The 17,596-nt window shown below is 53.9% G+C and overlaps 2 protein-coding genes across 15 annotated transcripts in view; both read right to left on the bottom strand.

The window, feature by feature from the left end:
* CNOT1 (CCR4-NOT transcription complex subunit 1) overlaps positions 1-5,107 on the bottom strand; it is a 64,721-nt gene extending 59,614 nt beyond the window's left edge. For 5 of the 14 annotated variants that reach the window (XM_026084888.1, XM_026084884.1, XM_026084882.1 and 2 more), the window contains exon 1: positions 4,786-5,100. The gene's annotated coding sequence lies outside the window, so the exon portion shown is untranslated. Of the gene's footprint in view, positions 1-4,140; positions 4,510-4,785 lie in introns of those variants that run through there. The other 9 variants (XM_026084890.1, XM_026084886.1, XM_026084887.1 and 6 more) reach the window with 5 other exon arrangements.
* A 2,316-nt stretch (positions 5,108-7,423) lies between these two features.
* SLC38A7 (solute carrier family 38 member 7) lies at positions 7,424-16,588 on the bottom strand. The gene is made up of 11 exons (XM_026084898.1): positions 16,487-16,588; positions 15,728-16,192; positions 15,272-15,470; positions 15,031-15,175; positions 14,207-14,305; positions 12,890-12,947; positions 12,050-12,164; positions 11,655-11,802; positions 11,372-11,571; positions 10,923-10,977; positions 7,424-10,829 (listed from the first exon to the last, which is right to left on the bottom strand). Exons 2-11 carry the CDS (start codon positions 15,992-15,994, stop codon positions 10,727-10,729), a joined length of 1,389 nt encoding a protein of 462 aa, XP_025940683.1. The 5' UTR covers positions 15,995-16,192; positions 16,487-16,588; the 3' UTR covers positions 7,424-10,726.
* Between the last annotated feature and the right edge of the window lie 1,008 nt (positions 16,589-17,596).

The following is a 17,596-nucleotide window of genomic DNA, read 5'->3' on the forward strand; positions in this document are numbered from 1 at the left end:
AAAAGATTATTACATTAAGTAAAARTGTACATCAACTATCTGCACATTCTCTGAAACTATACAAGAACCCACTTTGGCAAAAAAAATAGATTTGGTGAAAAAGAAACTCGAGAAATTTATAATATCGAAAAAGTTCTTTAAGGCTTCAAAGACAAGGCAGCTGAACTACGAAAGAATTCGTGAACATGTTTAAAACTCCTGCAGGAAGAAGAATTACAGAGAACTCTTTCAATTTTTCTTTTTGTACATCTGACAGACTACAATCCATTACCAGTATTTAAAGGTTTAAAACCCCATGAACCATAAAACAATGTTTTTCAGGAAGGATGGTGGCCACAGAAGCTATCAGAAATTCTCAGTAGCACATATCTGATTGCTTTCTAAATGATAAATAGATTCCCCTTTTGRGATCATCCAGAAAGTGTCTCTGGGCAAGGCAAGTATATGCTTTTCAGCAGTTCTTACTGGGCCAACATAAAGGTTTTGAAAAACGTCTGTTAAATATCAACCAGACAGATAGCCATTCTGTAGTACTTACACCTGCAAAAGCCACAAAGTACTTTAAGCAGCTGGCAAGAGGAATGCAATTCAGTCCCTATTAGAGCACTAGATTTCAGCAACCAGCCTGGCACAAGATTCAGGAACAGGAGCAAACCAAAATTCTGACTCGCTCACTTTTAAAGCAATAACTCAAGTTTCAGAGTTTGCCTTTCTGGCCACCGGGAAGAAAAAACCCMCGTTTCTCCAGCCGTTGTTCCTCAGACTGATAAAAACAGTGAAGCAATCACACCTACTCCACCCCAAAAAATCAAGCTTTTAGGTACTAGAACTCTGAGTAAGGTACAGGCCTACTGCCAAAACACARTGTCTGATGTAAATATGATCCTCCCTGCTACTACACAATACCCTGCGGACAACACCGACACTGACCATCCCTTCATTAGCATCACTGTTTCTCCCAAGAAAAGCACTTCAACATGTTTTAGTTGCACAGAACCACAGCAAGTGTTCCCACTTTCTAACTGTAAAATCCGGCAGTGTCACAGAAGAACCTGAGTTAAACTCGAAATGGGATTTTCTTTTTCAAGGAGGCAGAACTAGAGTGCCTGAGCAGATACTGTGACGCAAGGACAGAACACAATAGTCCGAGGAAGTAGYTTCCTATTTATGTTCTAAATATACTGTTTGTATGATACATACTCTGTTCCACAGTAAAGAATTTGACAGCTCTCACAAGCACCAAACTAGCAACGTTTCAGGCTGTCAAACAGTGCAACCTAACTTACAATGGGATATAAAATTACAGCAATTAAGGGAGCACTGCCAGAAAAAGTGGAAGTGGACAGATATCTCTCTGGTCATTCAATGCAAAGTTAGACTTCAATTTCTATGGTACCGATTAAGAAAGCTATGAATGCTATGCAAAGCAGACTATATTTTTAGATGCATATAGTCTTAGTGGGAATGAAACTTGCTTTACTGGCTTCAAGAATTCAAGAGGTTCTCAGTCCATGTGGCAGACTTGCTATCTTTACAGGTTCAGAAAATTCGGGCCTCAGCCAGTAAAACAAACAAACAAAAATTGTATTTATAAAATTAGCTACTTTCAACCACAGTTCCTATGATACAGCAATAGATTTAAGCTATCGGCCACAAGACTCAGGAGCTCTTAAAAGGTTTCCACTGTCTATTGTGTGATACAGCTGATTTAAGAGATAAAAAAAAATATTTACTGAAATCTGCAGTATTATCTAGCCTGAACACTTTCTAAGGAAGTCAACAGACCACACATAGAACATTTGGCAGGGTAGAAGTTTTAGTAGATTCTCTAACACTGTGGAGTTCGGTTGGGCTATTAAAACGTAAATACGATACAATTGCAGGCAAGAATCCAAAAGCACAAAATGGACAGGGTAGATATGTACCCAGTAGTCAGGTTTGGCAAAAACACTTTAGTATTAGTTTTGCACAAACCTGCAGGCCCATCAAGTTAAAACACTCACTCCATGATGCTTGGTTGCATACAACATTCTCTACCAACCCCAAGCTGATCACTAGAAGCAACTAAGTCTTGCTGCAGAGGATAATATGAACAAACCTGAAGTCCTCCACACACATTCAGGAACAGGCCTACAGATTTAAGGCCATGTGTATTCCATGTGGAGGGTAAAATAGCTGAAGTAACAGGAACAGCAACAGGCTCTCTGGTAAGGTTCTAAATTCCTGCCAAAAAACATCTTCTAAAATATACTAAGAGCAACACCACTAAAGCTGCTCTTCGGAATAAGTCTCTTACCCATTTCTTCAAATCCATGCACAAATAGAACATAYGAAAAAGTTGCACGCCTCTCGGAAGACCCATGTTAGAAGTGCTCCAAAGGGGTTGGGGGGAGGGTTTCAAATCATACTACAGTTAAGTTAGATTACAGGCAGTCATTTTGAAAACTATAGAAAGGAAAACCTTACAGCATTGGTCACATTAATAGTACAGTAAGCTACAGCTCAATTTCACTAGTTCAAATTTAGGTATTTACACACAGAAGAACTAGCTGAATATTCTGTTTACTGGGTAACTGCGCACAGTTCCAGCCAACTGGAAGTCACTGATGCTGATTAAACATGGCAACTTCAATTTACAGGTAACAGTTAAACTAAGCACACATGCTTATGCTACTGAGTTAAGGCCAGCTAAGTTTCAGGTTCAGGACCTACCTCAAACACATCAGGCATGCATCATGACACGGCAACTTTAGGTATTTTCACATCTCAACAAGGAGAGTTTACAATAAAAAGAAATCCAAGAAACTTTCACATCCTACTTTCTATTCAGTTAGACACTGCAGCATAAAGTTTCCATTTTAGATAAATGAAGGACCCATTCTCAAAGGCAGCAGACTTTTTTTCCATCCAAAAAGTGTTTTAGTACAGTTAAATGTTATAAAAAGAAGCAAAGGAGAACTGCCGTATGCATAACAGTAGCCAGAGCTATAAAACAAAACAGAGCTGGCTAGAATAGTAAGGCCCTCGACTATAATTCTCAGTGGTACAATTCCCCCAGTATTTATTGATGACCAATCAGAGGGTCACAAAGCCTCACTATCCACTTTTGCTCATTAATAGCTGCACAGTCTCTGTTCCACTTTATTCAGTATTGTCTTGAACACCAAGAATAGCCATTTCATCATCAATTAAAAAAAAAGTATTAAGTATTAAATTAAGTATTAAATATGTAGAAACACTAAGCTAGAAGAATAGAAAGGATTAGGTCCTTCTCCAAAGAAGGGAGATAGGGAGATACCAAGTTTACTAATAGTTTGGTTCAGGGATACCAGGACAACAGGATCAGTAGCTAAAAGTATACTTATAAGCAAAAGGACACAAGAACCAAAGAAGGAACTATTCCAGAAGGGACAAACATATCTATGTTTTACCACCTAACTTTGTTTCCTGTTTACAAGACAGTTACCTCATCTGGATTAGTCCTGCCCATAGTCTTGGTCAACGGCAATGTAGTTAACTTAGAAACAGGAAGCATTTAAGCTACATGCATCAAGAATGACTTGTCAGATGTCATACCTGTTTTGTTACCTACTTTAAAAAAGAAGCCAGCATGCACAGGTAGCATGTTGTACTTCCTTCTAAAAAGTYGGACTCGGAAAAAGACAGTGTCTAAATCTGTGACACAGCAAGTGACTAAGTGTCCCTGTTTGTGTTTATTATATTTATGCACAAAGACTTGTTACCTCATTTCTGTTGTAAATATAGTCCAAACAAAATAGTTTGTAGTCTGTTGAAATTAAACCATGACTGACCTCAATTTATACAAAGGATATAATACTACTCAGAGTAAGAGAACTATTGCAAAGGAGCTATTTCTAACAAACCAGTATCTGTCAAAACAGCCAACTGTTGATATTCCTAGTTTTGAAATAAGCAAGTCTGTGCTACTGCGCAGGGTGTCCTTAACTAGATGTCAGCATTGAGATGCATTTCTTCCATGTAGTCTGCAGCAAAGTTATGCCACCAGATTGTACTACTATATTCCACTGGTTACACTTTACTTTTTTTCATTAGGCAAATTACAACAACACAGATCTTCTAAAGAGGTCACCGAATCAAACTCATGCGTAGGCCCAGCACCTGCTCCTTTTCAAGTTTCTCAAAGCTTCACCTTTCACGATCCAACTCTACAAAAGTGGAGGGTGGAGAGAAACGAARACAAAATAAAACGCTGAAGACTTCAGTGTCATCTTGAAGCGATCAAAACACAATCTGTTCGAGGAGCTTTTCTTCCTGTGCCGAGAACCGCAGGCAGCATTCCGCGGACCTGAAAACACTCGTGGCTCCCACACGAGTTATCACCACCATGCACGGCCCGGACCGGCGCCGAGGCGAAACCCCTGGAAGTTTGTTCGGCTTCTCCTTCCTTCGGTGGGACCCCGGCTCGAGAAACGGCAAGGGGCGGCGGCGGGCGGGGAGCGGGGGAGGCCAGGCCGCGGGCGCCTCGCCGGCAGCCCCACACGCACCCCGGAAACGGCGGGCCCCGCGGGCTCCCCCTGCCGGCCCCGCCGCCTCCCGCCCTGCTCCCGCCGCTCCCGAGGCCCGGCCCCGCCGCGGCCTACAACGCCGCCCGCCAGCCCCCCGCGGGGGGCCGCCGCCACCGCCGCCCCCCTCCGCCCCGGAGGCTCCGGTGCTCCGACCACCACCACCCACCCCCGCCCGCCGCCCGTTGGGGCTGCCGGGGCGCGGGCCGAAGCGAGGCCCGCCGCGGCGGGCGGCTCTCACCTCAGGCGGTGAGTCGGGGCCGGAGTGGGGCGCCGGGCTGGGGCCGCTCGCGCTTTTATCCTCTCGCCTCCGCTGGTTTCGCTACAAAATGGCGGACGGGGTCGCGCGCTCACGTCGCGGCCTTTCCCCTCCCCCGTCCCCTCGCGGCACGCCAGCGGGGGGGGGAGGAGGAGGAGGCGCGGAGAGGGAGGGGCAACGGCCGAGCCTCTCGCCCCCTGGCCAGGAGTTCGCCCAATCAGAGAGAGCCGCCGCGCTCGGCCTGCCCAATCAGCGCGGCGCGACCTCTCGGGGACGTTCACTCGTCTTCCCCACTCCCCTCCTCGGCCGTCCGCGCGGAGYGAGCGCCAAGCGCTGATTGGCCGAAAGGAGCTGGAGTCCTTCCTATGGCTTTGGCCAATCAGAGCCGGAAGGCATCTTGGCCGAAGCATGCGCATAAGCTGCCAATCAGCGCTTGCGGGCGAGGCGAGGGCTCGCGAGGCCGGCCAATCAGCCCAGGGCGCTCCGCTGGGGGGCGGGGCAGGAAGGGGAAGTGGACGGGGAGCGCCAAAGGGCACCGCCTCCGCCCACCCGCCCCCCGCACTGGTGTCGGCGACCCCGGAAGGGCCCACCCGCCTGCGCGGGGGGCGCCTGGGCACCCACGCAGCCCGCCTCGCCGGGGCCGGCCGCTGGGAAAGCTTTCCTCCCCTCGAGCACAGACAGTGGGACGGCCCACCCCCTACCTGCTGTGGACCAGATCCTCCATGCAGGGCACTGCAGCACCCCCGCAGAACTGTGGTGCGGCCCCAAGCACTGGACCCCCCCCAAGTGCAGTGGTACAGCTCCCGACACTGCAGCTCCCCCCACAGTGTAGTGGTAYGGCCCCCCACACTGCATTCCCCCTCACACACACAGTATAATGGTACAGCAGTGTACACTGCATTCCCCCCCCTGCAGTGTGGTGGTATGGCCCCCCATACTGCATTCCCCCCCACAGTCCAGTGTTAAGGCCCCACGCACTGCATTCCCCCCTGCAGCCCACTGGTATGGCCCCACACACTTCATCCCCCTTCCCCCCCTGCAGTCTGGTGGCATAGTTCCACACTGCAGCCCCCGCCTTGGCAGGCAGCGGTACAGCCCCATGCACTGCAGCATCTCCCCCACAGTGAGGTGGCATGGCCCCCTGCACTGCATTCCCCCCCGTCTCCCAGCRCAGTGGTGCAGCCCCACGCACTGCATGGCCCCTCGCAGCACAGTGCAGCGGCCCAGGCTCCCGCCCGGGGGTGGGCACAGGGGCCATTTTGCCCCAGCCTGCCCCAGAGGCCTGGGCTGTGCTGGGCCCTGCCCTGGGCCCCATGTGGGGAAGGGGGGGGGGCCGCCATGCCCTTCCCCCACGGCACCCCTGCCAAAATCACCGCTCCGTTTGCTCGCTCAACACRTTTATTCCTATGTACACACACATACGCAGGCTGGCTAAAATCCCCCCATGGCGCGCGGCAGCGAGGCACCTGAGGCAGCCCGGCCTGACCCTGCGCTGGGGCGGCACAGTCCCCAGGATGCTCACGTGTAGGTCTGAGAGAGGAAACTCTTGAATATCTTCAGCACCTGGCTGGGCTGGTACTGTGGCACCATGTGCCCTGAGCCCTGCACAGGCGGGAGGTGACAGGAGCCATCAGGGCACAGGGCGGCAACGGGCTGGAGCCCCATCCCAGCCCCGGGGGCAGCCCCGCGCGTGGGGATGGCACCTRCCTTCACGGTGAGGAACGTCACCCGCTCGTACTCTTGGAAGAAGCTGGTGACCTGGTCGTCRTGGTACCAGGGCTGGTAGGGCCACAGCGCCTGCGGGGCGGGAGCCAAGCCGTGGGGAGAGCCCTCGCTCTGCCCCAGCACCCCCCGGCTCCCCAAAACGGCYGGCGGCCTGGCGGGACCAGCGCTGCCCCATGCCGGCGGGGAGCATTGCCAGGGGATGTGCCAGCTCCGCATCCCGGGGACAACAGCGCACTGAGGCAGCCTCTCTCGTGGCCCCAGCCCAGCCCCGTCCTTCCCTGCCCCTCGCCAGGCACCTCAGAGGCTCCTCAAACTTCTCACCACCGAGGAAGCTGCAGGCCAAGTCCACGTCACCGTTGTACACCAGCGCTCGCAGGCCCCGGTCCAGCAGGCTCTGGTAGAAGGGGCCATGTCGGTGTAAATCCTGCCGTAGTGCAGGTGACATGAGGTACCAGGACTCAACCCCACGGCCTCACATCTCCGAGGAATCRCACTCGGCACAGAGGCAGGAGCAGCCCCCAGAGGAAGCACAGCCTCCCCGAGGAAGGAGGAACGGTGGCTCTCCTTGGCACTCATGCTGCTAAACCACATGCGGCATCACCACTGTGCGCGAGAGGGTTGAGACCTGCCATCGCAAAAGCACGGCTGCTGCTCGGGAGTGCAGAGATCTGGCYGGCTCCAGGCTGGCGAAGGGAGGACGGAGAAGTCCTGGTGAATGCTTGCTAGCCCTGAGCTCTCGCTGCACCAAAGCAGAGAGGTCACGGTGAGCCTAGCTGGCCGGCATTTTGGGATGTAGCCTCCTCCCCAAGCACCGTCTGGGGACGTCTCCCTACCCCAACACAGCGCCATCAACGTTAGCCCCGCAGACACCCAGAAACCACACTGCACCCGCCTGGCATATGCACCACAACTTCACTTTTATTAAGTCAAGGTCTTCCATTTTTGCACGTAGAAAATACATAAAAAGTCCGTTGTTTTGTAAACAGTCACAGGAGTGGTAAGGCAAACAGAGAAACAGCCACATCACCTTATTACCCCACTGCCAGGGCAGCAGGCACCCCTGCTTTCAAACACACGTTCCCTCAGGGGGAAATGAGAAAGCACAGCTACTCCCTGTGCGTGTGTGTGCATGACAATCAAAGACATGGGGCACCTGTGATGGACGCAGCTCTGCTACCTCTACCTCAAGCTGAGCAAGCAGGGGGTGAAGAAAAAGGTGGGGGAGAAAATTAAGCAGCATCTCTGGTTACCTGCACTCCAGTGGAGACACACAAAACAGAAGTCCTACAGTCTGGCCTGGGCCCAAGCTGATGTGACCTTGGGCCAAGTGTAGTTTATACCAGCCAAGTTCCCTGGAAAGCACCCCAATCCTGCACTTTGGCTCTCCTTCCCACTAGGAACCCATGCTGTTGCAACTGCAAACCCAGTGGAGACATTGCTTTTCCAAGACGGGAGGATCCAGGATGCAGAAGGCTGCTGGGGTTCATCAGCAAAAAGAAAGATGGCAGCAGGACCTCCCTGCGCCAGGCAGGCCTTAGTGAAGGCCAGAGCCACAAAAGCCACTGGGTACCAAACTCCCATCTGTCTTGAGGGGAACCAGGCACTGAAACACTTCAGTGGACATCTACATTAGCATCTGCCAAGCCCTGAGCTCCCCCATCCCTGCTAGGATCCACAGAGATGAGGTGGCTCTGTGCTCCCCATGTCCATGAGGATCGGTCAGCACATTCAGGTCTCAGTGAGATGGGCACCCTTTTCTTGGCACCAAGGCGCAAGAGGAGCCCTTCAAGCCCCAGTGCCTGGCTCTTACGCAGCAGCCAGGGGAAGGGGCTTGGGAGGCAGCTGGTGCCTTGGGCATTCACAGTCCTGTGTGGAGCACAGATGGACTGTATTTAAATAAGCCATCCATTAACGTGAGGCCAGCAGTTCCTTCCATCTCCTGTTCTTGTCCGGGAAAAGCAAGTCTTGTTTGCTCATGTACACCACATCCTCTGTACCCCCTCAAGCACAGCATGATCTCAAGAGAGCCTGGCGTGCTGATAACTCTTCCCCGTTTCCAGGCAAGCACAGGGAGCATAGGAAGTGGGGGATTGCTGGAGTCTGTTTCTGTCGCAAGCTGAGGGCATGAAGGTTGGAGCTACCTTGGAGGAGGCAGGAGGGATATGTGACATTGGCACAGTCCCTCAAAACAATCACACTGTATTTGGGGTTTCCTTCTCATTCTCCATCTGGATCTCCCCATCTCATCTCTTAAGAGCTGGGGGGAGGGCAGGGGTGCTCAAATCATGGAGCAGGATCTGGGGAGAAATGTGCCCATTTGGGTAAAGAGCCCTTCCCCACTGCACAGCAGGCCAGCCAGAGCTGGGCTAGMCCCACTGCACTGCCCGGGAGCTGCTGGGGACAGCACACGGTGAACGCGGGAGCCAGGCTGAAGCCACCTCTTGTCAGAGAGCACATTTATACATAGCAAGCGTTGGTACGGYGAGATCAAATGTTTCCACTGAAAAGTGCCCCCATACTGTCCTCTCACCCACCGCCGGCTGGTCACAGAGGAAAAGAAACACAGCMAGAAATACATAAACATGTCACGATTCACCTTCCCACCACAACAGGCTGGGCCAGGTGCCACATCTGCCAAGGGCACTGCTTCGAGAAGACGCGCAAGGAGCCAAGCCAGATGTGCACAAAGCTCCCTTCTAGAGCTGGGGTGGGCTGGACCCTTATCAAAGACGCAGCGATACATACACATAAATCCCTCCCTCCCCCAGGGTTTTAGAAGCCAAACAAAGAACGAGGAAGCTTAAAGACTGAACAAGAACAGTTTTCTGCTGAGGTTTAACTACCCCCAGCTGAATCTGCAGCTGGGGGAACTGCCAAACCCAGAGAAAGCACTCAGAAACAGAAGTGAAACTGTCCAGAAAGGCTAAGGAGGAACAGCCCGGACCAACATCAGCAACACAGAGCGCAAACGGCCAAGGGAACAATATAAAAATGCATTAACATGGACTGCTTTACCCCCAAAGCGTCCCTTTAAACCTACACCTGGCCCAGTCCCATTCCTCCGACACCCAGCATGGAAGAACAGGATTTGAAATTTAGAGAAGAGCTTTGCTCTAGCGTAGTGTCTCCAGGCAGTCAATGCGGTCACAGCACCTTTTCTAGTGAGTGAGCAACCCCCCCGTGCCAGGAGGCAGGGGCTGGCAGTGTAAACATTGCACTGGTGTGTCGCTATCCGTGGGGTCTTCCCGACCCTCCTTCCACAAACGACACATGTTAGCGTCAGGCTCGATGCAAAATTCCCACTTTCTAACAGAAAGCGTAGCCCAGCCAGAGGCAGATGTAACAGTAACTCTGCAGCACTGAGCTGGAACACAAGACTGGCGAGATGAGTCACAGGGACACCAAATTCAAATCAAACAAAACACTGATACAGGAGAGGGCTTCAGGGATATCACCTTGTCTAAGCTACTGGGGTTAACATGGTGGAGGAATTGCTGCATTCAGGCACAGTAAAACTCACTTTACAGCTTATTCAAACCAGCCAGGGCCCATCTTCCCTGCACTGCTTAGTGGGGCAGAGAGCCCTTTGCTTTCTGCCAAAACAGAGCTCTCCCTTTCTGCAGACGCACCATTTGTTTTACATTCTCCTGACCACAGCATGTCCTCACTGATTGCAAGTTAAAGCATGGATAGTAGTTCCCTTTATACAAGACACACTGTCTCCCTCTAACATTGCCGTCAGAACAGGGAGTTTAAACTGTGAAAGTGCTGGAGAGAACATCTCCTGACCCAGAGGTAGGCAGGCAAGAGCAGTGTACTTGCCTGTGCAAATCCCAAACGTGATCCCTTAGTGATGTCTACCCCTGGAGCAGTAGAAAGGATTTGACCTGGATGTCAGCACGGAGCGAGCGAGGTTCTCCACCGTGCGGTGTCACGGTGCGCTCCCCTCCGCTGGGTCCGAGGTCTCTTTGTAGTGATGCTCTGAGAGTTACCAGAGAGTCAGGGCTGAAAAGCCAAGCCTGACTGCCTGGTGCGTTACGACAGTGAGATACAAGTCCCTGCAGGGCTCCTTCAGTGAAGCCCCAAATTACAACGTTCCTCTTGTATGTTCCCAATTTTTTTTCCTCCCCCCACCCCTCTGGTCCTATGGGAAATCTACTTCCCCTCATCAGCAGCACGGACCAGCCTGGAGAAGGAGTCAAGCTGTGAGATCCACAAAGATAGCGTTGGCAGTGGTTTGTCCAAAGATGAAGGCTCCGAGGGTGACCATGAACACCCCATAGCTGACCTGGGCCCACCAGCTGTGGATGCACAAGGATAGGGTGCAGTTAGAGGGGACCTGTATGCCAGTGACTGCAGGGAAAGGGGGGAGAGGGGAGGTGAACTTCAGTTACCTGACTGGTCTGGTTTCCTGGATCTCGGAGAGTTTGGCTTGAATCAGGCAAAGCCCTGGCAGGGAGGGGAGGCAAATTAAATCCAGATGAGGACTGTCCCCTGGAGCCTGAGCAGTCACCCCTTCAGACCAAGGAGCTGCTCATCCAGAGAGATAAGAGCTGCTCTGCAGAAGGCAGGAGGGACACGTCCTCTCCTATTTCCTTCTTCCAGCCAGGTAGATGAATCCCAGGGCAATCCCAGCCACCTCCCAGCCCGCTCTGGAGAGGGGCAAAGCACATTTTTAGCCCAGCCAATATAGTTGGGCTGTCAACCAGCCTCACACTGCACTTTCACCATTCTCAAAAGGGCTCTTGGTTCCTGTGCCCCCATCCTGCCCCCTCCTTGCCTGAGATACAAGGACGAGAGACCTCCACTGGCCACCAAGTGTCCCAGGATGATGGGGCCATACCTGGGAAGACGAAGATGAAGCAGGCGGCCAAGCCCCCGATAACAGAGATGACTTTGCCAATGTCAGGGATGAACAGAGCCAGGAGGAGAGTTAGGAGGAACCAACTGACAGTCTGGAGTAGACGCCGTCGCCGCTCCCGCACCACGTCCTCCTCCACCGTCACCCCAGTGTAGCGCAGCCAGAGGCCCTCCAGGACAGCCCTGTGGGCACAAACCCAAGCAAGGGGGGTTTCCTGGCAATGCCCTCCTGCCCATGCCAGTTCCTGCCACCTCCCACTGCTCACCGGCCACAGAAGTGCAGGATGGGGTAGGATGTCAGCACGCACAGGATGATGAAGGCCCGAGCAAGAGCAACGGGGATGTCGTTGGAGGGGTAGGAGAGCAGCACGTCCTGGTCCACACTGGTGCCAAAAGTCAGGAACCCACAGACACCTGCCAGGGAAGGAAGCAATCAGCAGGGGACAGGGAAAACTTGTGTCCAAGTGACAAGACTCAGAGGGATGTTACACACAGAACACAGGGGTGTGTGTAGGGGGTCAGGTGAACCCCCCACCTTTCCTCTCTGTACCTCCCTCACATACTCTCTGCTGACCAGGGGATCTCTGCTCTCCAGGAGCTCACAGCCCCTCCAGGGACCATGCYGTACCCACACAAGCCACCATGAGGTCCCCTCACTTACCAGTGCCTGTATAGACAAAAAGAGCGATCACCATGGCTGCCGTCACCACGGCCCCCCAGGTCTTCACCTCTGGCTGCTTCATGCTGTTAAAGACGGGCACACTGCTCACGTGGCACTGCCAGGGACACAAAGAGAGCGTGGTGAAAGATGCCGGGGTGAGCTGGAGCAAAGGGGAGCCATGCAGGATCCCATGCGTTACGCATGGCTAGAGCAAAGCGCTACTGAGAAGCGAAGACACCACGAGGCCCCAGGTTTGTCGCCGGAGGAAGCAATGAGGAGACAGGCTGCCCTGGCAGCTCCCCGGCTAGGATAAAATTGATCCGTCTCCCCCCCAATCCTATTCACAGCCCAACTCTTCTCTGCTTAACAAAACACTACTCTCCCTCTGCCGGCGTTAGTTCTCTGCCATTACAGGGAGCTGAACTAGCTTCCCAGGCAGCAGCAGAGCCAGGGGGCAGAAAGCAGAGAGTGGGGAGCCTCTCTTCCAGGGGGTGGTGAGATGTTAAACCAGTTCCAGCCACCTTGCAAAACCATACACCAAGAGCACAGAGCAGCTTCCATCTGAATGTCCAGGGAAATATTCTGGAAGTAAAAAGCATCTAGCTGCGTGACTGTCTCCTGTGGAAGGGACAAAGTTCAAAACACTGGGACATCTCTGGACTGACCAGACATGGCTAGACATGTGCAAAGGGGCAAATTGTCCAGCGCTGGCCAAAGGGTGAACAGCCTGGGTGTTGGAGGCCTGCTGACTCTCAATTCTGGGATCCGCTGTTATCCCTCAGCTCCTCTGGGGACTAGACGAGCCCCACACCCAGGCAGCCACAAGGCTCGCAGCCTTACCTGGAATCCGAAGCAGATGGTGGGCATAGCGTTGAACACAGCCATCCATGTGGAGGGGCTGGCAGGAGAGAAACATCCGCCAGTCAGACTGTGCAGGGAAGGTACAGGCCCCCCGCACCCACTCACAGAGCCCCCTCGGAGGAACGACAAGGGGCATTCGGTAAGGGGTTCATTTCTCAGCAGATCTGCCTCCTCCTCAGTTACCACTTGCCCCCGTGTGGGATGATGCCTTTGCAGGGATCGAAGTTTTCCTAGGGTCTGGCACTCTCTGAAGACCAGGGCCTCTCACTCAGATAAAACCAGGCCCTCTTAGAAGCTGTCAGAGATGTCAAAAATCGAGGAATTACAGAAGTAAAAGAATCAGTAAAAAAATAAGGACCTGTTGGGCAGTGTTGAGAACTGGTCTAAGTTTTACTCTGCCTAAAACAGCTGGGTCCAGAAACAGCCCCACACAGCGAAGGCAGGGTGAAGCCACTCAGACTTTGTCAACAAAAGAAACAACCAAAATCATCCTAAAAGAGCCATAGACCTCTCATTTCCAGGTGAGCAGAAACACTGTAAGGGGAACTTTGGGCCCAGTTGTATCGGAGCTAAAATTAACTAGCTCTCGACAAAAGCATTCATGGAGCTCTGGGGATCCAGGCATCCGGGAGGACAGGACCCCACTGGCAGGGGCAACACAGATCCCATGGGAGCAGTGTCTCCAGAAATTCCCCAGAAACTGTGACTACATCTCTAGGGTCCTTGGTGGGATGCTGAGCCCTCACAGGATGTAGGGCTGGCAGCCACCTTTGGTAGCCCAATGGGTCTGGCTGTGATCATGTCCTTCTGTTAATGTCCTCTGTTGTCCCCAGGGATGGCTACCTGTCCAGCCAGTTGTAACCAGTAGGGCATTCCTGCCCCCTCTCTATCCTATCCTCTCTATCCTCTCTATCTTGTCCTTCTTGCCTTAGTGGTCTCCTAGGTCCCAGGTTTTAGGGAACCACTCCTCAGTAGCCTGCAAGACACACTTGCAGTGGAGGGCAGATGAGGATTTTCTGATGTCTAAGCTCATGCTGTAGTACTGAAGAAGGGGAGAAGGAGACCAGGACAGGGTGCCTCCAACAGGTCCTTCTCCTCTCCCTCACTACCTGCTCCCATGAAAGGTGGAGCGATGCAGCCTCGTGGAGTTCTTGGCAGAAACATGCAGCTTCCCTGGGACCAGGGATAGGACTTGGGAAGGAACTGTCTCCCACCTATGCACCCCTCATTTCAGCACCCCTGCTGGGCTCTGCAGTGTGTCAGGGTCACCACCAGCAACACATCTGTTGCACGTACCTGGTGGGGATCTCCACAGGCGCAAGCTCCTTGTCAGGCCAGATGTACTTGATGATAATGACTGCAGTGACATACCATGTGCCAATCACACTTAGAGAGCTGCAAGAGGGGACAGTGGGCCTGTCAGTGTGCTGCCTCCCAGCCAGCAACTGTTACTCTCAGTAGGCTGGAGAGGCTCTCCTCCCAGGCTCTGCAGCCCTGTCCTTCTCCCAAGGCAGCCTGGACCACCTCAATCCTTCCCACCAGGACCATCTCTTGCCCTCCCTTTCTCCCTCCTCACCAAGGACAGGAATATGCCAGGCACTGTCACCCACTGTCCTCCAAACAGACGCCCACACAACCCCGCTGTGCTCAGGGGCTGCGCTGCAGAGCAGACGTGCTCCAGACAAAGGGACAGACTGACCTTGGGTTTTGGGCAGGGATAGAGAAAGAGGTGAGTATTAAACAAATGGCTACAGTGTTTCAGTGTCTKCAGGACCACCTGGCCCTGGGTCCCAAGGGATCCTTACTGGCCCTCCTTTCTGCTGAGTGGCCAACTCCAAAGACAGCGAACAAAGCAGCTGAGACCAGCTCTTCCCTCCAGAGAGCACAAGTGAGGGACACAGGCCCCAGGGAATTATATTATGTCTGCACAGTGCTCAGCAGCTCCTCTGTTTCCCAGGTGGGGAAACTGAGGCACAGGGAGGAGAAGGACATGCCCAAAGTCTCAGGGGTTGGTAGCAGAGCCAGGGCCATAAGGGTGTCTCCATGCTCAGGAGGGTACCAGCTGGCCCAGACTGTTAGTATGTCCCAGCTCGCAGCCCTGGAGGGCTCTCCTCACCTACCTGGCATATTTCTGGAAGCCAATCTCCTTGGGGATGGAGAGRGGCAGGATGAGGAGGAAGGCAGTGATGCTGATGGTGAACTTGCGGTCCGTGTACCAGTGGCTGCTCCCTGCTCCCTCGGGCTCTGTCACCAGCGCAGCAATGACTGTGGGGGAGAGCCGAGGCTGTCAGGGTGCAAGGCAAGGACATCTCCCCTTTCCAGGGGAAGGGAGGGCAACTGAGTTTTTCTCAGGACACTTACTCTTGTCCTCCTGGTCTCCAATGATGATGAGGAAAGCGATGCAGGTGCCAAAGGTGTAGACAGCGATAGCCACCTCACACAGCACGCCGGGTACCTTCCCACACACAGCCCACACCACCTCCTGGTACGTCCGCTCATTGCTGGCCTGTGAGCAGTACGCCAGGACGACCAGGCCTCCGATGATGAAGACCAGCATACACTGGAGTGGGGAGGAAACACGGAGGGGACACAATGAGGGAATGGCATGCCAAGGTCCCCRAAGCCACCCCAGATACCCAGCCCCAAACACGCACAGTATCCCTGCTGTCCCTCAGGGCCCTGCCCCACACCTCACCCAACAGGGGTCCCTTCCAGGGGCCCACAGTCCCCCACACCCCAAACAGGGATCTCCAGCTCCCACCCAGGCACCCACTCCTCAGGGTGCCACATGGGGCCCTCCCTTCCCTGCCCTCTCACCATCTGCAGTGTGATGCCTGCGGCCACGCCACCAGCCATGTTGAAGGCAGCAGGGAAGTTGAGCAACCCAGCCCCAAGGGCAGCGTTCACCACGATGAAGACAGCTCCCAGAGCAGAGGTGGCCCCCAGACTGTCTCCTTGGCTCTCTCCACTCTTGGGTACCGTCTCCACACTGGGGCTCTGTAGGAGCCTGGCCCGTTCCCCAGCATCGGCACTCCACTCCCAGTCCTTGTAGTCGCTGTTGATGCTCCCAGTGCCCTGAGCCATCTTTCGTCTGGTGGCAGGATCCTTCTGTCCTACCACAACACACACTGCCCTCTGCGTCCCACCAGTGTTCCCACACCGGGCTCAGCCAACCGCCACGAGGAGCGTCTCCAGCAGCGCTGGCTCCATCAAGCAGTSAGGCAGCAAACAGCCAGGCTGGGACCACAGCAGCCAGAAGTGCAGAAGACCMCTTCACTGCTCCTAGAATGGACACAAGAGGGACAAGAGTCAGTTAAGGATTGTTGGGAAACTGAGTCAAGCCCTGCTGTCATGCAGGCTTCCCTCCCATCTGTGCCTGGGGATGGGCCACCCAACGGGATCAACCAAAAAGCCTCTGGTGTCCTGCAGTCTACATTAACAGGAGACCACYCAGGCATCAGACAGGGGCACACATGAAATCCATTCACTGGGTCTCAGCTCATGGGACATTGCACTCAGGTACCCTAATTTCAGCAAAGATGTTATGGGATGGAAGAAGACACAAAAAGAACTCACCTCTCGTCCTCTGAATTCAGAGTGAGGACGCTGCCGCCTTTGGATGGTGGATTGCGCCCTGGTCGCACGGCTGGGGAGCTGGGACCTCATCACAGGACTCACATTTCTGCAGGCACGAGACCCAGTGTCACAGCTCACTTCCTGATTTCCAGCCCCAATTTCTGCAAGCTCTGCAAGAGCTGCCATGCACGTGCTTGCTGGGTAAAGTTCGGGGCCTGGCTCAACGAGAACGACCCACACGCACAACAGGGAACATTGTGTAACCAAGGAAAACAGGACCAGCGCCTACTGCAGCAAACAGCCTCCCCTTCCCAAGCGCACCCAGACTGCCAGGGGATGACCGCCAGCACGAGATGTCTCAGAAGTGTTTGCAGAAGAGCCAACACCTGAATACCTGGTGTTTCCATCACAAGAGCCCTTGGTGGTTGGACAGTCCAGACCTAATCCCAGCACCTCTCTGAGCTCAAGATCAGCTCTCGCAAACCCTCCCCAGACACTGAGGGAGCCTGGCAGAGCCTCACGGGGACCTTCAGAACCACAGGAAATCTTTTTCCTTAGATTCTTCCCGATCAAGAGACCCGTTGTTTCTAGGCTATTTATTCCCATGCTTTTGCTACCGATCCTCTTCAAAGATTTCGGGGAAAAGAGGAAGAACTGCAGAACCGGGCAAAGGGAGAAGAAGGGCAGCTACTCTCATCCGGAGGTAGGAGCGCAAAGGGGACAGATCCCAGGTCACCAGGCTGGTGGGCCSGTTGATGCACGTGGGGTCCATTTCGGCCTAGCTCTAATGCTCCCGCCTGGGCGAGAGGCGGCCGAGGCTTCCCTGCTCGCCGGAGAAGGGCGCTGGAAGCGGAGGGGCTCACACCGCCTCCGCCCCGCAGCCGGGGCGCCTGGCTGCCGCTTGGCTCCGCTCGCCGGSAGGCGACATCAGGCAGCGACGGCCGGGCCTTGACAGCGGGCGTTTCTCTGAAGGTTAAGCAGCGCGGAGGGGGCAACCACGGGCCGCGGACCACGCTGCGCGGCGAGGGGGGCCCCGCTCCGCGACGAAGCGAAGCCTGGAGCCGCGCACCAGGCCGCTGCCCCACGGCCGCCCTCGGCCGCCCCGCACCC

Source organism: Apteryx rowi, unplaced genomic scaffold, assembly GCF_003343035.1.
Source record: "Apteryx rowi isolate R43461 unplaced genomic scaffold, aptRow1 scaffold_653, whole genome shotgun sequence".
NCBI classification, from domain to species: Eukaryota; Metazoa; Chordata; class Aves; order Apterygiformes; family Apterygidae; genus Apteryx; species Apteryx rowi.